General features: G+C 44.3%; 1 protein-coding gene across 1 annotated transcript in view; it reads left to right on the top strand.

The window, feature by feature from the left end:
* The window catches only part of CC2D2B (coiled-coil and C2 domain containing 2B), a 227,789-nt gene that overhangs the window by 76,281 nt on the left and 127,942 nt on the right, over positions 1 to 23,566 (top strand). Inside the window, 3 exon segments of the mRNA XM_030204963.1 lie at positions 10,367 to 10,544; positions 19,436 to 19,589; positions 21,123 to 21,270. Of these exon segments, the coding sequence (XP_030060823.1) occupies positions 10,367 to 10,544; positions 19,436 to 19,589; positions 21,123 to 21,270 (480 nt within the window).

Raw genomic sequence — 23,566 nt, 5'->3', positions numbered from 1 at the left:
TTCGCTGTACCTTTTCCAATTCTACTATATCTTTTTTGAGATACGGAGACCAGTACTGAACACAATACTCCAGGTGCGGTCGCACCATGGAGCGATACAACGGCATTATAACATCCGCACACCTGGACTCCATACCCTTCCTAATAACACCCAACATTCTATTCGCTTTCCTAGCCGCAGCAGCACACTGAGCAGAAGGTTTCAGCGTATCATCGACGACGACACCCAGATCCCTTTCTTGATCCGTAACTCCTAACGCGGAACCTTGCAAGACGTAGCTATAATTCGGGTTCCTCTTACCCACATGCATCACTTTGCACTTGTCAACATTGAACTTCATCTGCCACTTGCACGCCCATTCTCCCAGTCTCGCAAGGTCCTCCTGTAATCGTTCACATTCCTCCTGCGACTTGACGACCCTGAATATTTTGTGTCATCGGCAAATTTAATTACCTCACTAGTTATTCCCATCTCTAGGTCATTTATAAATACATTAAAAAGCAACGGACCCAGCACAGACCCCTGCGGGACCCCACTAACTACCCTCCTCCACTGAGAATACTGGCCACGCAATCCTACTCTCTGCTTCCTATCTTTCAACCAGTTCTTAATCCATAATAATACCCTACCTCCGATTCCATGACTCTGCAATTTCTTCAGGAGTCTTTCGTGCGGCACTTTGTCAAACGCCTTCTGAAAATCCAGATATACAATATCAACCGGCTCCCCATTGTCCACATGTTTGCTTACCCCCTCAAAAAAATGCATTAGATTGGTGAGGCAAGACTTCCCTTCACTAAATCCGTGCTGACTTTGTCTCATCAGTCCATGTTTTTGTATATGCTCTGCAATTTTATTCTTAATAATAGCCTCCACCATCTTGCCCGGCACCGACGTCAGACTCACCGGTCTATAATTTCCCGGATCTCCTCTGGAACCCTTCTTAAAAATCGGAGTAACATTGGCTACCCTCCAGTCTTCCGGTACTACACTCGATTTTAGGGACAGATTGCATATTTCTAACAGTAGCTCCGCAAGTTCATTTTTTAGTTCTATTAATACTCTGGGATGAATACCATCAGGTCCCGGTGATTTACTACTCTTCAGCTTGCTGACTGACCCATTACATCCTCCAAGGTTACAGAGAATTTGTTTAGTTTCTCCGACTCCCCCGCTTCAAATATTCTTTCCAGCACCGGTGTCCCCCCCAAATCCTCCTCGGTGAAGACCGAAGCAAAGAATTCATTTAATTTCTCCGCTACGGCTTTGTCCTCCTTGATCGCCCCTTTAACACCATTTTCGTCCAGCGGCCCAACCGACTCTTTGGCCGGTTTCCTGCTTTTAATGTATCTAAAAAAATTTTTACTATGTATTTTTGCTTCCAACGCTAATTTCTTCTCAAAGTCCTTTTTTGCCCTCCTTATCTCCGCTTTGCATTTGGCTTGGCATTCCTTATGATCTATCCTGTTACTTTCAGTTGGTTCTCTTCTCCACTTTCTGAAGGATTGTTTTTTGGCTCTAATGATTTCCTTTATCTTACTGTTTAGCCACGCCGGCTGACGTTTAGTCTTTTTTCCCTTTTTTCTAATACGTGGAATATATTTGTCCTGAACCTCCAGGATGGTGTTTTTAAACAGCATCCACGCCTGATGCAAGTTTTTTACTCTGCGAGCTGCTCCTTTCAGTCTTTTTTTTCACCATTTTTCTCATTTTGTCGTAATCACCTTTTCTATAGTTAAACGCTAGCGTACTTGATTTCCTAGTTTCACTTCCTTCAATGCCAATATCAAAACCGATCATATTATGATCACTGTTATCAAGCGGCCCTCGTATCGTTACCCCCTGCACTGGATCATGAGCACCACTAAGGACTAAGTCTAGTATTTTTCCTTCTCTTGTCGGCTCCTGAACTAGCTGTTCCATGAAGCTGTCCTTGATTTCATCAAGAAATCTTATGTCCCTTGCGTGTACAGATGTTACATTAACCCAGTCTATATGCGGGTAATTGAAATCCCCCATTATTATTGTGTTGCCCAGTTTGTTTGCGTCCCTGATTTCTTTTAACATTTCCGCATCCGTCTGTTCGTCCTGGCCAGGCGGACGGTAGTACACTCCTATCACTATCCTTTTCCCCTTTGCACATGGAATTTCAATCCACAGTGATTCCAAGGAGTGTTTTGTTTCCTGCAGAATTTTCAATCTATTTGATTCAAGGCTCTCGTTAATATACAATGCTACCCCTCCACCAATCCGATTCACCCTATCACTACGATATAATTTGTACCCCGGTATGACAGTGTCCCACTGGTTATCCTCCTTCCACCAGGTCTCAGAGATGCCTATTATATCTAATTTTTCATTTAGTGCAATATATTCCAACTCCCCCATCTTATTTCTTAGGCTCCTGGCATTCGCATATAGACATTTCAAACTATGTTTGTTGTTCCTAAGTACATCATGCTTAGTACTTGACAGTATTAATTGGCAATCTTTTGTCTGATTTTTATTGTTATTAAAGATACCCGATCTACTACAATCTCTTTTGCAACCTCACTATCAGGATACTCTATCTTCCCTGTTATGGTGATATCTTTGAAAGATACCTTATCCCGAACCATGCTCTTTTGAGCGACTGTCGGCCTTCCCCCCATTTCTAGTTTAAAAGCTGCTCTATCTCCTTCTTAAACGCCGATGCCAGCAGCCTGGTCCCACTCTGGTTAAGATGGAGCCCATCCTTTCGGAATAGGCCCCCCCTTCCCCAGAATGTTGCCCAGTTCCTAACAAATCTAAAGCCCTCCTCCCTGCACCATCGTCTCATCCACGCATTGAGACTCTGGAGCTCTGCCTGTCTCTTGGGCCCTGCGCGTGGCACAGGTAGCATTTCAGAAAATGCTACCCTGGAGGATCTGGATTTCAGCTTTCTACCTAAGAGCCTAAATTTTGCTTCCAGAACCTCTCTCCCACATTTTCCTATGTCATTAGTACCCACATGTACCAAGACAGCCGTCTCCTCCCCAGCACTATATAAAATCCTATCTAGGTGACGTGTGAGGTCCGCCACCTTCGCACCAGGCAGGCAAGTCACCAGGCGATCTTCACGTCCACCAGCCACCCAGCTATCTATATGCCTAATGATCGAATCACCAAGTACAACAGCTGTCCTAACCTTTCCCTCCCGGGCAACATTTGGAGATATATCCTCGGTGCGAAAGGATAATACATCCCCTGGTGAGCAGGTCCTGGCTACAGGAGTACTTCCTACTTCACCACACTTCACCACACTTAAAACACCCCTTGCTCCCAAAAGGAATAGCCTTTCTACTCGGGCCGGCGTCTAACTCGGTCTTTTTACTCCCTGCGGGGGTCTCCGGCTTAATTAGGGAAACCTTCGGCCCCCTTTCCTAACGCCCGAGTCCTGCCTCCCTCCCGCTCTGGTCCCCCCCACTGCTGGGCTTCCAGGTAACATTCCAAACCCGATGTCACCCCCTCTACTGTCTTACATCCCCTCTTTATTAATTCGGCCCTAATTTCGTCGGGCAGACCCTGGAGGAATTGCTCCACTACTAATTCTTGCAGTACCTCGTGCAGGTTGTGTCGCTCGGGCTCCAACCATTTTTTCACTAAATCCATTAGCTTATTTGCTACCGCTTTAGGGGGGGTCCCCTTTTCCCATTTGGTGGCTCTAAACTTACGTCTGTAAGCTTGTGTACTGAGTCCATATCTGTCCTTGATAGCTTCTTTCAACCTTCCATAGTTGGCAGCCTCTTCCGGAGACAAATCCCTAAAGGCTGCCAAAGCCTCCCCGGATAGAGACGGCACCAATCTCATGGCCCACTGCTCTTGTGGCCACCCAGCTGCCCCAGCCACCCTCTCAAATGCTGTCAAAAAATCGTCCACATTATCCTGCTCGGACAACTTCCCCCAGTTAAGGGAATTCATGGAGACATGTCCTACCGCACCGCTTCCTCCGGGCCCGTGTCCATTTGCTCCGGTTTCCCCCTCACGAGGAACATTAGCCCCTCTCTGGAAAAAGTCTTGTAGCATGTTGAGTACTGGTTGCTGCTGATCCCGGGCCGCCATCAGAGAGTCCTCGACTATCTTGGCCGTCAGCTCCTGCTGTTTTTGGAACTGGAGAGTCATCCACCCGAAGATCTCCTTGGGGTCCATCACGGCACTGGCACTGCCACCTGGGGGAGGGACAAAACAACAGAGAACCACCTCCAAGTGCGATTACCTCACTTAAGTTGGACTCTTTCTCTGATCCCTCTAACACCTCCCCCCCCTCCCCCAGTTAGGCCCGCTTACCGGAACCCAAGATGGGTCTGCGCCTTTCTCAGCGTTGGCCCTCTCGTGGGGCTTCTCGTCCAGTCGGGTCACGGCCTCCTCTAGCGACAGGTCCTGCAGCAAGATCCCACTCCTGACACCACTTGTAAACAAGGCTCCTACTGGCTAAGTCCGTGAAGCCTCCTCACCACCAGCACCGAGCTCTCTGTTTTCCACTTTATGTGTTTCTTCTTCTTTCTTGGGCCTGTTTTTGGGATTGGCAACCCAACCCCCTTTTCTTCAACAGCTCCTCGGCTGTTTTAAACCCAGTCCAATTACAGCCAGGGTTCTCTCAGCACAGCTCAATAAAGTCAGGCTGTTTCTAACACAGTCCAATTACAGCCAGGCTTCTCTCAGCACAGTTCAATGGAGCTAGGCTGTTTCAAACACAGTCCAAGTACAGCCAGGCTTCTCTCCGCACAGCTCAATAAAGTCAGGCTGTTTCTAACACAGTCCAATTACAGCCAGGCTTCTCTCAGCACAGTTCAATGGAGCTAGGCTGTTTCAAACACAGTCCAAGTACAGCCAGGCTTCTCTCAGTACAGCTCAATAAAGTCAGGCTGTTTCTAACACAGTCCAATTACAGCCAGGCTTCTCTCAGCACAGTTCAATGGAGCTAGGCTGTTTCAAACACAGTCCAAGTACAGCCAGGCTTCTCTCAGCCCAGTCCAATAAAGTCAGGCTGTTTCTAACACAGTCCAATTACAGCCAGGCTTCTCTCAGCACAGTTCAATGGAGCTAGGCTGTTTCAAACACAGTCCAAGTACAGCCAGGCTTCTCTCAGTACAGCTCAATAAAGTCAGGCTGTTTCTAACACAGTCCAATTACAGCCAGGCTTCTCTCAGCACAGTTCAATGGAGCTAGGCTGTTTCAAACACAGTCCAAGTACAGCCAGGCTTCTCTCAGTACAGCTCAATAAAGTCAGGCTTTGCGCGGGCTCAAAGCCTTGGGTCCCACCCTCTAGGTCAGTCTCTATTCTCCTGACCTCCTCCCGCTCTGACCCAGGCCTCTCCCCTATACCTCCAGTGCTGGCTGAGCCATAGCCAAGAGCTCCATGGGTTCGTCTAAGACCAGCTCAGCCTCCTCCTGCTCCATCGCCTCCGGTTCATTCTCTTCTCCTCTTCCTTCAGTAGCCCAGTCCATTTTCTCCTCCCCCCACCCCTTTTCCAGCTGATTACACTTTTCTTCATTAACTCTGCTAGGCTGCTTTTCCTTCTCCTGCCACCGGTTCCACCACCTCCTCCACCAGGTGGGAGAATCAGCTTTTCCTTTTCCCTGGCGGCCCTCTTCTGGAGCTCCTTGGTTCTGCACCCTACTTCTCCTCCCCCGGAGCTCTCCTGTGGCCTTCTGGGAGTTGTAGTTTCCCATCTTTATGTCCCTTTTGGGCAAAACCTGAGCATCCCTAGGTTCTTCCCTCCTACCCTCCGGCTCTCTTTTCTCCGGTGGGTAGCTGGGGTCCCTCTTCCTTTCGGCATATTCCTTACAATATATATATATATGAACTGAAAGATGAGTATCCCGGGACCTGTATAAATGATCTGGAAAAGGAATCAAGTAAGCTGATTATATTGGCAGATGATACCAAATTGCTGAAAGTTAGTTAATCATATGCAGATTGTGAGATACTACAGGAGGAGCAGGCATCTAAATGGCAGGTGAAATTCAGCGTTGAAAAGTATCAAACTATAAACTACATAGGGAACAAATTTTGTCACCATTGTGGAAAGTGCATTGAAATGTTCAGTATGCACATAAAATGCTAAGTGGTAGCAAGAATGATAGTTGTCTGTTTCTGTCATTCTGTGGTATTAACACACCTTGAGTATTGTATGCAGTTTGGTCGTTTTAACCCAAAACAGATATACCAGAACTTGAAAAGGTTCAGAGAATGGTTATGAAAATGGTAAGGGGCCTATGAACAAATACTAAAGAGGTTAGGGCTCTTCAGTTTGGAGAAGAAAGCTAAGGAGCAAATATTATAGAGGTCTATAACAACATCTAGACTAGAGAGCATGAATAGGAAGAGTAAATGGCATGGATGAACAGACTGGATAGGCCATTTAGTCTTTATCTGCCTACATTTTTCTCTGTTCTCTGAAAGTTATTTACACTTTCAAACTGTACTAAATGTAGAGGACACACCATGAAGTTAATAGGTAACAACTAATTAGAGGAAGTATTTTGGCTTCATTCAATCCACAGTAAGTGTGGAATTTGTTGCTGGAAGATGTGGTGAAAGCAGTTAACATAGGACTCCTTTTTTTAACCAAGTGGAGATAAAAGGGGCCTACAGTGGCGTTGGTGCATAGGTTTACTGTGCGCCAAGGCCCCCTTTTAACACGCTGGTAAAAGGCCTTTTTTCTTGTTTTCCTTATTTTCTAAGGAAGGAAATGGCTGTGCCACGTGATCATTTCCTGGGAGAGCCCTTACTGCCTCTTATTTAGGAGGCAGTAAGGGCTCCCCGTGGTAGCCTGGCACTGGAAAACACACAAATATTTTCTAGTGCCAGCAGTGGTGTGTGGTGGGGTTCAGGACTACCGCTAGCCTTCTCCAAGAGTGAACTGCTGCACAGCATGCCCCAAGTTGACTTGCCACGCTTTGGTGAAAGGGCCCCATAGTTAGACTTAAAATGGTATTAGACAAGTACTAGGGGGATTAAACAATTATTAGCCAGGTTGACTTAGAGGCATATTTTCAAAGCACTTAGCACTTACTCTTTTTCTCTTTCCTTTTTCTTGTTCCACTGTTTTATTGTTTTTACTGAAAATTATTCAATAAAAATATTTGGAAAAAGATTTTTGCTGTTCAGTGAATATAGCTTATGAGAACATGGAGTTGCCTGTATTTGTTGAATTGGTTACTGGTCTTCAGCCAAACATAACAGTGAGGTTACTATAAAGTGGAGATGAAGCTGAAGCTTTTAGCAATTCTTGGTGAACAGATATATGTCTCAACAACAGACTGCTGGTCATACCATGGAAAATGTTATATTGGGGTGATTGTCCATTGGATTGATAGAGTAATTAGAGAGGAAGTCTGTTTGTGTGCCCTAAGATTGAAGGATTCTCACACATTGATGTTCTTGTATCAGTTCTAGAAGATATTCAGAGTTTGCCATTAGATGAAAAATTATTAGGACAATAACAGAGAACAATTCCAACTTTGTGAAAACCTTCTCTGTAATTGGATAGCATGACAATGATAACCAGGGCTTTTTTTGAGGGGGTATTGAGTACCGGCACCTTTTCCATTGTCTGCTAAAATTGACCCATGATCCCCAAGTTTTAATGAAAGAGCTCAGGCTCTACATACCAATTCTGCCTTGCCATAGATTCTGTGACTGGTTGCAGGGGGCCTTGCTATTGTGGGGTGGGTCACTCAGTGATTACCCCACCCCTGAAGGGTGGCCTAGCATTTGAATACCGGCACCTTTTTTGCTAGAAAAAACTCACTGATGATAACGAAGATGAAAGTAAAGATGCAAGTGATGAATTAGATAGCACTACTTGTAATGCAGATAATAATGACAATAATGATGATAAAGAGGGGCATAATCGAACGCGAACGCCCATCTCCATGGGCGTCTATGTCCGCGAACGGGTACGTGAAGGGGCGGGACAGACCATATTTTCGAAAAAAATGGGCGTCCATCTTTTTTTCCGATAATACGGTTTGTGCCAGGCAAATACATCAGATCTGTGCGGATTTGAGCTGGGCAGTTTCGTTTTCCAGCGATAATGGAAACCGAAGGCGCCCAGCTCAAAAATTAACAAATCCAAGGCATTGGGTCATGGGAGGGGCCAGAATTCATAGTGCACTGGTCCCCCTCACATGCCAGGACACCAACCGGGCACCCTAGGGGGCACCTGTAAAAAGTAAAAAAAAAAATTAAATACCTCCCAAGTCCATAGCTCCTTTCCTTTGGGTGCTGAGCCCCCTCAAATCCCCCTCAAAACCCACTGCCCAGAACTCTACACCATTACCATAGCCCTTATGGCTGAAGGGGGGCACTTACATGTGGGTACAGTGGATTTTGGGGGCGGTTAGGAGGGCTCCCATTTACTACCACAAGTGTAATAGGTAGGGGGGGATGGGTCTGGGTTCGCCTGCCTGAAGTCCACTGCACCCACTAACAACTGCTCCAGGGACCAGCATACTGCTGTGATGGAGCTGGGTTTGGCATTTGAGGCTGGCATACAGGCTGGAAAACAAATTTGTTAAAGTTGGTTTCTTTTTGGTGGGAGGGGATTAGTGACCACTGGGGGAGTCAGGGGTGGTCATCCCCGATTCAGTCCGGTGGTCATCTGGTCATTTAGGGCACTTTTTTGGGACTTGTTTGTGAAAAAAAAAAGGGGTCCAAAAAAAGTGACCTAAATTTGGGCTAAAAACGCCTTTCTTTTTTCGATTATCTGCCGAAGGTGACCATCTCTCCTCGGCCGATAAACACGCCCCAGTCCCTCCTTCACCACGCCTCTGACACGCCCCATCAACTTTGTTCGTTCCCACAATGGAGTGCAGTTGAAGACGCCCAAAATCGGCTTTCGATTATACCGATTTGGGCGCCTTTGCGAGATGGGCACCTGTCTCCCGATTTGGGTCGAAATCTGGGCGCCCATCACTTTCGAAAATAAGGCGGAAAGTATTCTTTGCTATACGAAAAGTCAAGTGTTTTAGAGTTTCCCTCATCTGCAGACCTGGTCAGAAGACATCAGTAATACTGCAACCTGGCCTGATTTGAAGGAGCTTTTTATCAAACTGAACAATCCACTTTCTGCTAGTGCAGTTGTTGAAAACCTTTTCAGCAGTGCTGGATTGATGATTCACAAGCGCACTTGCATGAGTGACAGTCATTTTCGAAAATTTAGTTGTACTAAAAGCAAAGTGGATTGAATTGTAGGGCAAGTTGGGATAAAACATTAACAATAGTTGCATTCATTGTAGTTGCTGTACTTTTACTTTTTACTCAAAAAGTATTATCTTAGGCAATAACTTTTTTACTTTCACTTAAGTAAATTTAAAATTCTCTAATGTTTTTCACTGTACTTTTACTTAAATATTAAAATATACATCTATTTTTACTTTTACTTAAGTACTTTGACCTAGTACTTTGAACAGCACTGATAAAGTGTTTTTGCTTTACTTTTACTACTCTTGAGTGTTTGTGGAGCTCCATGCCACACCCTTGCCCACACTGCTACGTAGTTCCAGGAGGGAAGACATTTTGGCCATTACAAATTTTGAACTTACATCCCAAAGCAAAGTGAAATTTATAGCCTCGGATCCCACTCATCAATATCAGTGCAGATATAAAATTTCCTGCCTGTAAATTAATAATTTGTCAGATCTGTATGATTCTTTCAGGAATGGAGTGCGTCAAATACACTTTCAGAAAGTATTGATTCAGAGCTTCCTAATCTATTTGCACTGTGCAGTAACTAAAAGGTTCATAATCAAGGGGGACGTACCAAGTAATCTTGGTAGTTATCTGGATAAGTCCTTCATTTGAAATCCTTCCACTGTTAAGCAGATATGTGTTGGCCACAAGAGGTGGTGGCAGCCATTTTCCTTTTCCAGCCGCAAGGGCAGGAGTGAGTGGGCTTTGTTCCTGCCTCCATTGCCTATACTTGGACCACTAGGGATATCAGGTAGGCCTGGGGGGGCATTTCAGGAAGAAGGAGGGTTGTGAGTCTCAGCACCTGGATGGAAGGGGGCAGGGAAAGGAAGGAAGAAGGCTGTATCGGAGGGCCGGGCTGGGGATTGTGGGGCTTTTAAAACAAAAGAAAATAGTTATGTGGGTCCTAGCTGATATTCATCTTAGTGCCCACATAACTGTCATATGTGGGCCCTGGCTGAATATCAGCTAGGACCTGCATAAGCTCCTGTGCCAGCCCCACCAAATTCAGCCCCCAATATTCAGTGTTGTTGCTCGGACTATTTATACTCTTAGATCGAACATAAAGACTTGATTTAGCATTTATGATAATGAAATTATGATTACATTTATTATTTGTTAAAATTAAGAATTGGAAGTTGTTTTTTACAGGCATGAAAAAATGAGAAAAATAAAAGTTGAAAAACTAAAATATTTCATAAAAATGTTTTACAATGGAAAGTTGGCCTTTAGCACTATGGAATCACCACTTCAGCTGGATTTTAAAATAGAATTTCAGCAAGTTTTCAGCCTTCAGATATTAAACTGGCCTGAAAGTATTTGTCTAGAGGTATGTTAGATTTTATTTTATCAAAATTCATTTTATTTTTGAGCCCTTTTAATAAAGCCTTTGTATAAAATAATGTACTTTGAGACTTATGTAGTAACCTGCAAATTTTTTGCAAACAAACTAGCAAATATATTTTGCAGTAATTAGGTATGGGATGCAAATGAGCTCATTTTGAAAAACTGGTATAGGATTGACGTTTGCTTTTTTTAACCTAGGGCATAGTACAATAAGGATTTTTTAGGGATTTTAACAAAATTGAATTATTGTTCTCCAAAAAATCCACACTGATGGAGCCCTGCACAGGAACTGCTCTCCAGCAACTTCCTGAAGCCTTTTAGGGTGGTACACTGTGCATGCATATGCCTTTCCACCCACCACTGTTGTGCAAGACCAAACCAGCCTTTGGGGCCCTTTTACCAAGCTGTGGGGAAAAGGGCCCTGTGCTGGCGGCGGGGGCCATTTTTTCCGTGCACCAGGGCACTTTTTACTGCAGTGGATAAAAAGACTCCAGGCACACATGGCCATGCGATAAAAGAACTCTTACCACATGGCCATGTGACGGAGAGCCCTTACCACAACCCATTGAGGTAACTGGACGTTACGCAGCGATGCCCGATTTCCACTGGGTTACCGCTGCGGAACCATTTCAAGAGGCTTTCCTTTTCCCCCGGAAATGGTGCACACTTGGGGTGGGACTACTGAAAGAGTGAGCAGTAAGTCCGCATTGGGCTTACCGCCGCTCTGTAAAAGGGCCCCACTTTTTTTTCCACAGAGTAGTGAAGTTGCATTTGTCAGTCTCTCTCTCTCTCTTGTTCTCTCTTGTTCCTCGGTAGTCTTTGTCTTCAAATTTCAATGTTTATTATTTTAACTTGGTTCATGGGGGGCCAGTGCCTACTTACCCTGTGGTTTCCCACTCAGGTTTTGGCACTTTGTAAGTTCTCTTTATTTTTCCATGGCTCACTAGGCCCCTTAGGCCCCGAGCATCCCAGTCGAGGTAACATTTGCAAAATTGAGTTGTTTGATTTTGCTATGGCTATTTTTCCTGATATGTTCCTTAGGACTCCCAGTGGTTTTAAAATGCACCCAGTGCGGCAGGACATGTCCCTCACAGACACCCATAACTGGTGCCTACAGTGTCTGGGGCCTGACCATAATCGTTCTTCTTGTAAACTCTGTTCATAAATGTCAAGAAGAAGAAATAAAGGTCGTGAAAGACATCACAAATTTATTTTTGACACAGAGAAGTCCAGTCCATCAATTTTGGCCAGGGCCGCCGAGAGACTGGGCCGGGGCAAGGCCACTCCCGGGGCCCAGCCCCCACACCTCCTGAGGTCATCGCCACCGCCACGCCGCAGTCCCCACCCACCCCCCTCCGTCCGCCACCAGGCCCCCTGCATTGAAATCATCACAGCGCCTCACCTGTCACCTCGCTCTGTGACTGAAAGAGCAGCAGTGGCAGTTCGGATTTGCCTCCCTTCGGGCCTTCCCTCCCTGTGTCCTGCCCTCGCGGAAGTTACATCAGATGAGGGCAGGACACAGGGAGGGAAGGCCCGAAGAGAGGTGAATCCGGTCTGCCGCTGCTGCGCTTTCAGTCATGGAGGTGACAGGTGAGGCACTGTGATGATTTCAATGCGGGGGGCCCGGCCCGGTGGCGGACGGTTGACGGAGCCGAGGGCGGGTGAGATCGAGGACTGCGGTGCCGGGCCCCCTTTGGTGGCCCGGGCCTGGGGAATTTTGTCCCCCCTGCCCCTCCCCCCTCGGCGGCCCTGATTTTGGCATTGGAGGCATTGGTCCCAAACCTCCTGGAGCTGTGTCAGACACTGGGGATACATTGGAATTGAGTGGTCTTCTCCTTCCTCATCTTTGAGCATCAGTAGTGGCCACCGGGATTGGACATCCTCTGATCCCACCCCAAGGTCAAGGAAGGATTCGACTTTGTCCTCATCAACACAGAGGGACACAGATGTTGTGCGCAGGCAGAGGCATCAACATGGTCCCCTTCGAAGCATGGCATTGAAATTATTGACACCTGAATAATGCCCATGTCATGAGGGCTGCTCACCCTCAAAGCACTCGGATGGGCACACCGGTCTCCATCGAGCTGGGACCAGGCCATTTCCGTTGAAGAGTAGGTCCAGGCTCTACTCCAGGAAGAGATGGGGCACCACCTAGCCTGATGTGATGCCAAGGCATTGAGGAATATTTTTGTCTGAGCTGGTGGTGCTCCAACCCATTCTGGAGGTCCATGCCTATCACATGTTCATTGACACCAGTCCCTTGCATGGTCCCAGAGCTGGTGCACATTGAGATGGTGTTGTTCTCCAGTTCCTTAGGGGAGGAAACTTCCTTAGGGCAGTGGAGATCACCCACCCAAGGTCTGACTGACATGCAAGAGATTAAGGCACTGAGAAAACAAATAGGCAGACAATCTGCAAAATCCAGGAAGATGGCCATCACCAAATGTATTCACCAAACGTGAGTTATAAACCTATATACCCGACATAGCCGTGTTTTGTTCACACAAGGGCTATATCAAGGGCATAAGGAACTCTTAATAAATTAGCTGAATTGTATCAAAGCTGGAATTTCTTGACCTTGGGAAATGCTAAAAAGTGCTATTAAAATGTTTAAAAATGCTGTGTGTTCTAGCTTATTTCCAATAATGCCACCACATTCCAGTTATGTCATTATTTATTCCAACCATTGGAAAGAGTGAGTAAAGCATATCCAGAGCTGAGAATCATCTGGAACATTAAAATAAAGGGTTAAAATCCATAGGAATACTAAAATAACTTGATAAAAAGTTTTAAAGCCTTATTTCACCTCTAAACCATGTGAAACCTTAAGGCTTTAAAACATTTTTTATCAAGTTATTTTTGTATTCTTACGGATTTGTAGCAATTTTTAGCATTTCCCAAGGTAAAAAAATTCCAAATTGGATTCACTGCAACTATATGCTGACTGTAGAATGTTGCTGTTGGTTTTTCTTTTATTCATCTATACTTAATTCCACTTTCCTTTTTAACAACTACTCCAATTTTAAATGAGTACAGAGCATTTTATAACTTCATTAAGAAGTGCCTGACATTATCAAGTCACTAATCTATCCCATCCCACTCCTGACTCATCATCCTCATCCAGAAAGTGCTCTGGTCGAGGGCAATGGATAGCCTTCTACTCTCAAAGAAGTAGTTTTCCTCCCCCTTCTCAACCACCCCAGAATATCCAGAGCTCTTGCTCCCACCCTAGGCAGCAAAGGGCTCAAAAGCCACATCTGGCTCCCCAGTCAAAGCAGGGGATGAGCTGTTGACCGGTTCCAGGAGGGCATAGCCGCAGTAACTGTGGCCATCCAGAATGTCCTATTGGTAAGAGTGAGGCTGATTTACAATGAATATTCATGAGAGAGATTTGCATGCAGTCGAGTTTAGTTTAGTGTAGTTTATTTAATCTTGATATATCACCCTTCTTAAAATCAGAGTGGTTCACAGTCATAATATAAAGCATATATGAAAAGAATGGAACTCCAACTCTAAAATAGGAAAGAGAAAAAGAAATTAAGAAAAGCAAAAATCAATTAGATCAAATAAGACAAGATAAGGGTGGTGCATGCAAATCTCTCTCATGAATCTTCATTGTAGATCTTCTGAAAACCTGACTGGCTGGGGTGCCTTCAGGACCAGGCTTGGGAACCACTGGAATACACCCTACAATTGAAAAAGGGGGTAAAAGGGAAAGGATTTTATTCCTAGTACTTCCTGGTCCCAAAGAAAACAGGGGATTCCACCCCATCTTTGAACAAACATCTGGCAAAACAAAAGTTCAGGATGGTTTCCCTCTCTAATGTTTAGCACACACTAAAAATGCTACCGTGCCTTTGTATAAGACCCCTAAATGCATGTATCCCTCAGAGAATCTTGAAAAGATTACAGATTTTACAAAATTTGTAGCTGGGAACAGGATGGTTGCATCCATATGATCGTGCTGTTTCACATTAACTTTCATATTTATTTTAAATGGCTGACTGTTATCTTCATGTTCAAGTGTACAGCGCTGCGTACGTCTAGTAGCGCTATAGAAATGATTAGTAGTAGTAGTAGTTTCATATGGGCTGGGATCTGATTATTTAGTACAGAAATTAGAAAGATAAATCCTGAGTTGCCAGTTGTTCACCTATGTTTAGATTATTTGCTGTTTCATCAGTTCATGAAAACTTGGTTGTTTTGGCAGGTGGTAGTGACATATGATTTTTTTTTTTACTTGGAGAATAAGGGGGAGGGATGGGTATGGTACAGTGTTTTATTTTGAAGGATCATAATAGTTAGGACTATTAGTAAAAGATATGTTTTGTAATTATAAAATGGGATATTTTATAAGACAGTTGGAGGGTTGGATGGTGCTTCTTATGAATCACTTTGGGTTTTTTAAAAAGAAGGTGATACATACATTTTAATAAATAAAATAATCTGTGAGTGTAATAATATGATGTAATGGAAGACAGGTGAGGGTGTCTCACTTTCAGTGTGCGCTCCCATTATGTGCTTCAGAGTAAACTATAAAAAGCCCTATATAACAAGGCAAAGGTGTAAAAGAAGGAGGATTTTGCCAGGATGGCAGATTGACCCTTTAGAGTCCACAGAGAGCTTGGTCTTAAAAAGGAGAGGAGGTTACCTGGCTCGCTTGGTTTAATGAGTAAAAGAGGAACAGAGAAGGACAGACTCTGGGAGAGTCTAGGGATAAATGGAACTCAGCTAGAGTTTGTGGAATTAGACTACAGCAACAGGCTTTCAAAAGAGATGGACGTCCATCTTTCGACATAAATCGGAACATGGACGTCCATCTTCTGGAGACGTCCAAATCTGTATAATCAAAACCCGATTTTGGACGTCTCCAACTGCAGTCCATCACAAGGACATCCAAATTTCAAAGGGGCGTGTTGAAGGTGTGGTGCAGGCGGGACTTGGGCATGCCTAAGACTTGGACGTCTTTCAGTCATAATCAAAAAAAGCAGGGACGTCCTAAAGTAAAACTTGGACGTTTTCACCCGGACATGTTTTTTTTTACGAATAAGGTACAAAAAGATGCCCGAAATGACCAGATGACCACTGGAGGGAATCGGGGATGACCTCCCGTTACTCCGCCAGTGGGTCACTAACCCCCTCCCACCCTCAAGAAAATCTTTAAAAATATTTCATGCCACCTCTATGCCAGCCTCAGGTCTGGTGGCTACTCGCCAGATACCGTGGGATGTGTATCTATGTCTGTGGGGCCATCTGAGGACCCACAAAAAGGGAAGAGGAACCTGTTCTTCTGAAACCACATACAGAAGAAGAGGACCAATTGGTGTGGAGCAGTGGCGTAGCCAGAAGGCAATTTTTGGGTGGGCCAACAGGTTGGATGGATTAGCACTAGAGAAACACCTGCCACCTGATATGCCCTGCCCACGACCCCTACTCCTACTGCACACCTACCCCACTCCCAATAACTTCAATGGGAGTAGCAGTGCTGGCCTCAGTGGCTGTAGGCCACATTGAGAGCTAGGGGAAATATAAGAGGGTGCACTCTTCATCCTCCACTAAGCCACGGTCCGCCAACACACATAGCTTCCCCCAAATATGTCCTAAATATTACGTGGGGCCCTAAAATATCATACATCAAGAAAACTGAACAAGCCAAAGTACTATAGAATACTACATAGAAAATTGATGCTAACAGAATACTTTGGTCACACACACAGAACACAAATGCCAAATACAGAACAAGTGACCACAAACCATAACAAATCAAAATCCCAAGAGGCCAGACCTTGCATTTAGCACAGCACAAAGAAATACAAAGTGATGCATTTTCTCCTATACTGTGCAAAATATGATAGCACATGCAAGAGACAGTGTTAGGGGAGGTTCAACTAGGGCAACTGCGTTGGCCCCCTAGCCAGAGAGAACCCTAGGCCAGCTGGAAGCAGGTGCAGCCTGTTAGTAAGCTTGGGGTCCCGTCCTAAATATCTGCCTTGGGCCCCAGCCGTATTCTAACACCAACTCTGGCAGGATGTACATTTCAAATCTGACATATTCTAGTCATAAAATAGAAAAATAAAATTATTTTTTCTACCTTTTGTTGTCTGCTCATTTATTTTTCCAAGTCATGTTGGTCTCAGGCTCTGGTTTCCTACATCCTTCTGTCTTCTCTTAACTCACTCACCAAGGTCTCATGTTTATTTGATATTCTACTCTCTCTCCATGCCAACTATCCATCTTCTTCCATCTCTGTACCTCTATCTTCCTCCATGTTTAGTGTCCCCCCTTTCTCTGTGTCCCAATATTTCTCTGTCCAGCTTCTCCCTTCTCTCTGTCCTCAGTGCCATTATATTTCTACCCTCTCTGACCCTACCCCATCCAGCTTCTCTCCCTCTCATTCCCTCCCCTTTCTAGCATCTGGTTTGGTTGCTTGATTCCCTGGCTGCCCACCCACCCCACCCGCCCTTCCTCCCTCACGCTGTAGGTTTAGTATTTGTTCCCTTTTCCTTCATCTCCTTGGTCTGCTATCTCTGTTTCCCTTCCCTCCCTCCTTGTGCTGTACCAGCAGTTCTCTCCCTTCCCTCCAGTTCTCCTCCCCCTCTTCCTCCCACATCCAGCAGCTCTCTCCCTTCCATCCAGTCCCTTCCTCCTCTTCCTCCCATGTCCAGCAGCACTCTCCCTTCCTTCCAGTCCCTTCCTCCTCTCCCTCCAATGTCCAGCAGCTCTCTCCCTTCCATCCAGTCCCCTCCTCCTCTCCCTCCCATGTCCAGCAGCTCTCTCCCTTCCATCCAGTCCTCTCTTCCTCTTCCTCCCATGTCCAGCAGCTCTCTCCCTTCCCTCCAGTCCCTTCTTCCTGTTCCTCCCTTGTCCAGCAGCTCTCCAGCCCCTTCCTCTTCTCCCTCCCATGTCCAGCAGCTCTCTCCCTTCCATCCAGTCCCCTCCTCTTCTCCCTCCCATGTCCAGCAGCTCTCCAGCCCCTTCCTCCTCTCCCTCCCATGTCCAGCAGCTCTCTCCCTTCCATCCAGTCCCCTCCTCCTTTCCCTCCCATGTCCAGCAGCTCTCCAGCCCCTTCCTCCTCTCCCTCCCATGTCCAGCAGCTCTCTCCCTTCCATCCAGATCCCCTCCTTTTCATCCCACCTCCTGCAACTCTCTCCCTTCCATTCAGATCTCCTCCCTCCTCTTCCTCCCACATCCAGTAGCTTTCTCCCTTTCCTCCAATCCCCTTCCTCCCACAAGTCCGACTCCGGCAAAACTATCTCTTCCTTCCAGCCCCCCCTCCTCTCCCCAAAGGTCCAGAACTTACTTTAGTTCTGCCCTCCAGGCCCACCCAACCAACATCCTTCGCTCGCTGTCGCTGCCTTTTCTTCCCTGTCCAGGAAGCAGCATTCAGCATTGCCTGCGTGCCTGCCTGCCCTGAAATAATTCTTCTCAAGCTCCGCTGCATCGGTCCCTGCATTCTCTTTTTCGCCCGTTGCGCAGTGCTGCAATTCACACCTGCAGCTCTGCTTCCCTTTGCCGCGTCCATCCGGCCCTCTCTGATGCACTTCCTGTTTATGTAGGCCAGATGGACGTGGCAGGGGGGAGCGGAGCTGCCTTTGTGATGGCAGTGTTGCGCGACGGGCGAAAAAGAGAATGCAGGGACCGATGCAGCAGAGCCTGGGGAGAAGAATTATTTCAGGGCACGCAGGCAACGTTGAATGCTGCCTCCTGGACGGCCGTACTGGAGCCGTGGGAGAAAAGGCAGCAACAGCGAGCGAAGGATGTTGGATGGGTGGGCCTGTGGGGAAAGTGGCTGGGCCTGGGCCCGTCCAGGCCCACCCTTGGCTACACCCCTGGACTGTGGAGGAAGGCACAGTAGGATCCAGCAGGTTGTCTACATGAACATGACTATAGCAAGTTAAACAGAGACTACATACTTGCTTAAATTTGAATTTTGGGGAAGTTGTTGAATTATTTTTCCATTTTAAACCACTTTTGTTTTGATTTCTGCTGTGCACACTTTTGATTTTAGAGATCTCACCAGATGATTTTACGAATGCATGCCACTTGTGGCCTAATTTTGTGAGAAGAGTATTATTGCAAGGTGGGCAGTGATAACCTTGAGGCATCTGTCTTCTCCCATACACCAAGACCCATTCTTTCTTAAAAGAAATCCTTGCTAAGTGAGCAGAACTCCACATATGAAACTAGTAGAGTAAACCAGGTTTAAAATGGAGCATGCCTTGGGGGTAGGGGACAGGAGGTGAGAATCTTTAGCTCATGGCAAGAAACCAGCATTAATTTAGTTACTTTTCAAATGTAAGTGAGTTATTTCCCTCTCCATCCCCCTCCCCCAATTGTTTGCCTGCACAAATATCAGGTGTGATGTAAGCAGGTGTTTTTAGCATGTATATTTCATGTTAATTAATTTTCAAAGGAGAGATCTACAAAATTTCTATGTTGAAAGTGTATGCATCCTATGCATTTACATAGGGTATTGAAAATGTATCTCATATGTACATTAGTTCACAAATATCTGGCCAACCATACAGCCTCTATTCAGGAGTACTCAGGAATTATTATTAATTTATTGGGATTTATTAACCATCTTTATGAAGAGATTCACTCAAGGCGGTGTGCAGTAGGTACAGTTTAACATCAAACCTACAATTTTATTAGCAGCATAACAATGCTTAGTATTATATACTTTTATTTGCCTGGTCTTTCTGGATAGATATTTGGCTCAGCCTCTTTTCCAGCCTGAAATTGGGTGGATCACCCTGAGATGCATTCCAGGTTTAGAGGAATCTAGATACTTGTACAACCCTTTTTTATTGGTATGTATCTGTGTAATAAATATATACATTTTTTAAATTATGTTTTATTTATTTATTTTAGATCTATGAAACAGCTAATAAAAAGAAAAGTTTGTTGGCAAAACTGTACTTACCTATCCCAAACAGCAGTTGGCTGTCAGGCAAGGATGCATTGGAACAGGCAGAATTTAGCAGTGATAAAGTTGTTGTACCTGCAGAAGGAGAAGTTGGAAGTAGTAAGTTATACACACATTATACTTAATATGAACTTGATGAATACATATGCAATATTTCCTTAAAAACAATTCCTTTCTTACATATATTCAGATTTAATGCTTCAGTGAAGGTTAAGCCTTTTTTTTGCTTGTGCAGTTTATTTAGCAACATAGAACAGACAGATGGCATGTGGAGAGTAATTTGCAAAACCTTTTTCACATATAAAATGCCTCTTATAAGATAGGTCATTCCTAACAGTATAGTATGGGCTAGATTCAGTAAATGGCACACAAAAAACAGTGTCGAAAAAAAATCGGTGCTCAGTGCTGTTTTATAATAGACATTCAAAGATGGGAACCACTGCTCTTTTGAATTCTCAAAAGGCATCCAGTATACCGACATTGATTGTGTCTCAGATGAGATCCCTTATCACTACTGACCACATCAAAACTAAGGGGCCCTTTTACTAAGCTGCGGTAAAAAGGGACCTGTGATAGCATCAACATGTGTTTTTGACGCACACTGAAGCCCCTTTGTGTAGTGGGTAAAAGGCTGTCTTTTTTGAGGAAATAAATGGCCATGCGGTAACTGCAACACTTACACCACATTTGGAGGGGGGCCCTTACTTGCACCCATTGAGATTACCTGATTACAACTGGTTAAGTTCCGGCACTACAAAAATAGATCATATTTTTGTAGTACCGGAAATGGTGCTCGCTAGGGGTGGGAACTACCACCAGGCTCCTGCAGTAGCCCAGCAGTAGTTCCAGATTGGCATGTGGTCGCCTGCAGTGGGCCTACCGCTGCTTAGTAAAAGGGCCCCTAAGTCTATTATTTTGCTGTTTCCATTTACTCCTGGGGGAATATAATCATATCTCTCCTGTTAAAAAAAATGTTATTTGGCTCACTATCTCATGACATATACCAGTGCTTCTCAACCCAGTTCTCAGGGCACACCCAACCAATCTGGTTTCTGGATATCTACAGTGAATATGCATGAGATATTTGCACGCATTTCCTCTTTAGTATTCAGACCTATTTCATGCATATTCATTGTGGATATCCTGAAAAACCCGACTTTGTTGGGTGTGCCCTGAGGGCTGGGTTGAGAAGCACTGCGTATAAAGTATTAACTGTATTCACAAAGCTATATATGACTAGTAAAAAGGCCCATTTCTGACACAAATGAAACGGGCGCTAGCAAGGTTTTCCTCGGACCTCCTGACCAGACAGGCTAACCTACTTATTCTTAAGGTGGCTCTGCTTCAGTGAGGGTGTGTTCCTAAAGAAACCCAATCTTATACCACCCACTCCCTCACAATCCTCAATAATTAAATATATAAAATATAAATATTGAAAGATGTTTTTGACTGTTATTTAAGTTATATTTATTGAGCTGTTTTGAGTGCTGTGACTCGCATATCAGAGCATATATCTAAAGAGGTAGCTTGTACATTTTGAATGGTTACATGGTCATATGAATGAGATTTTAGATAGATTTGAATAACATTTTTACTTTTTTGTATTTTGTTTCTATTACTTCTGTTTAATAGATGTGTCCTTTCTTTCCAATGAAAATGGGACAAAAGAGGTATATTTGTTGACATCAGGAAAACTAATGTATTCTTTATCCTGGGCAACAGATGAAAATGGTATCTCCCTAGCACCTGCCGTATCACAGTCCAAAAGGTTTTGCAACAGGTAATTATTACATATTTGACCCTGAATTGTCAAAAGTATACATTAACAATACTTGCTGTAAAGTTGGCTGTATGTTATATTGTAATACACAGAATTTCACATGATCACAAAAATGTTTTGAGTGTCTGTGTTGTTCTGGGTAAAGTGTAGTGTAGCTAAACAGCCAGTTAAACCATCCCCAAATAGAAGCTTTACCAGTAGACTCTCAGGGCCTCTTTTGTAAAGCCACGCTACTGATTCTTGGTGTGGCAAATGAAGGGAAGCCCATTCAGTTGTTATGGGCTTCCTCTCATTTGCCGTGTGGAAATGGCTAGCGCAGCTTTGTAAAAGAAGCTCTCAATTCTTTAGCAAATCTTCTTTATTGTAGTACTCAGAATAAACAAAGAAAATCCAATTTACAGTTCAGTTGCGTAGAAAAGAATTGTTGCCCTGTACACATAGAGTCTGTATCTAGCCACTCCAGAGGCAAGGAGATGACCAGAACCTCAGCCAAGCTGAGAGGAAAAGCTGTGACACTCAAAGGAGAATAAGGGTGAGAAACTCTGGGAAAATAAATAGGGAATGACTTGGGGAGATGGTGAAAATTCTTGATGGAAGTACAGTAGATTAAGGAAGGATCAACCCCCTAGAACAGCTGCTGATCAACAAGGCATGCAAAGAAAACTGGGCTCTCTCACACAGCCTGCAGGGATAGAGGGTGGGCTGGCCCTAGCTCACAACTAACAGCCAATAGGGAAAGCTCACAAGAAGTCAATCACAGGATACTGCAAACTATAGGAAAAGCAGTCCTAATACATAATGATATCTATTATGCAGACAATGCAAATGAATACAAATAATACTCATACTAAATATACATCACGATATACCCTAGTTCCATGAATATGGGGAAGGGAAATGGGACTTCATATACCGCCTTTCTGAGGTTTTTGCAACTACAAAGCGGTTTACATATATTCAGGTACTTATTTTGTACCAGGGCCAATGGAGGGTTAAGTGACTTGCCCAGAGTCACAAGGAGCTGCAGTGGGAATTGAACTCAGTTCCCCAGGATCAAAGTCCACTACACTAACCACTAGGCTACTCCTCCGCAGAACAGTGTCCTAAAATTCCTAGTTCTTTGGCAGGTATCTTATATACTGTTCATTATTTTCCATAGGATGAAGTTTCACTTATGGTTTTGTGGTTTTATTTCTTTTTTTAAATATTAGCTGTTTATTGCACCTGCTTAGGAGATTTGTATTTATTAATGTATAGTATTATACAATGTATATATTAAGATATATTTATTTATTAAGATTTGTTTACTGCCTTTTTGCAGGAATTCACTCAAGGCAGTGTACAGTAAGAATAAATCAAACATGTGCAATAGACAATTACAGCAGTAAAAATATTCAAATAACAATATAAAGTATGGCTTAGTATACTACTTACAATGTCAACACAATACGTAATAGAACATTTTAATTGACAGTATAGGGTATAAGCAAACATGAAAGATATAGATAGGTAAGAGAGTAAGAGGAGTTTGAAAATCAGGTGACTAATATTTAAGAAAGGTGCACATGAGGTCAGAGGAATGGTTAAATATTATCCCAGCTAGAGTAGGAGTGGATAAACACATCCTGCTGCAGTATGTGCAGCCCGAATCACTCCTTGTGTGTACAAGTGAGACTAACAAGTTAGTTACTTCTTCCATTGAAGGCCTGGTTGAAGAGCTAAGCTTTCACCTGCTTCCTGAAGTAGAGATATTCTTGTATTAAGTGGAACCTTTCAGTCAGTGCATTCCAGAGTGTGGGGCTACTCTGGAGAACGCTCGCTTGCAGGTATTTATTTATTTATTGCATTTGAATTGTACCCCACATTATCCTACCTTTTTGCAGGCTCAATGTGGCTTACAGAGTGTTATTATGATGTAGTCATTACAAGATCTTAAATACAATCGGTAATAGGCTGAAGGTAAATGGGGATTCAGATAGAAAGGTGTTAGGTAAGGTAGGGTGAGAGGTGTTTTTTGATGCACATGAGTGGTTTAAGGAATGATTTGTTTCATTGAGGATTACTTTTGTAGGCTTTGTTGAAGAGATGTGTCTTCAAAGATTTGCAAAAGTTGGTTAGATTATCCATGATTTTCAGGGCCATGGGTAATGCGTTCCATATCTGTGTGCTTTTGTACGCAAAAGTAGTGGCATATGACTGTTTGTATTAATTCCTTTACAACTGGGGAAGTTCAGGTTGAGGAATTTGCGGGCCAATCTTTTGGCATTTCTGGGCGGTAAGTCCACTAGATTTAACA

This window comes from Microcaecilia unicolor, chromosome 5 (genome assembly GCF_901765095.1).
Source record: "Microcaecilia unicolor chromosome 5, aMicUni1.1, whole genome shotgun sequence".
In the NCBI taxonomy this organism is placed as follows: Eukaryota; Metazoa; Chordata; class Amphibia; order Gymnophiona; family Siphonopidae; genus Microcaecilia; species Microcaecilia unicolor.
This window is presented reverse-complemented; position numbering and strand designations above follow the sequence as displayed.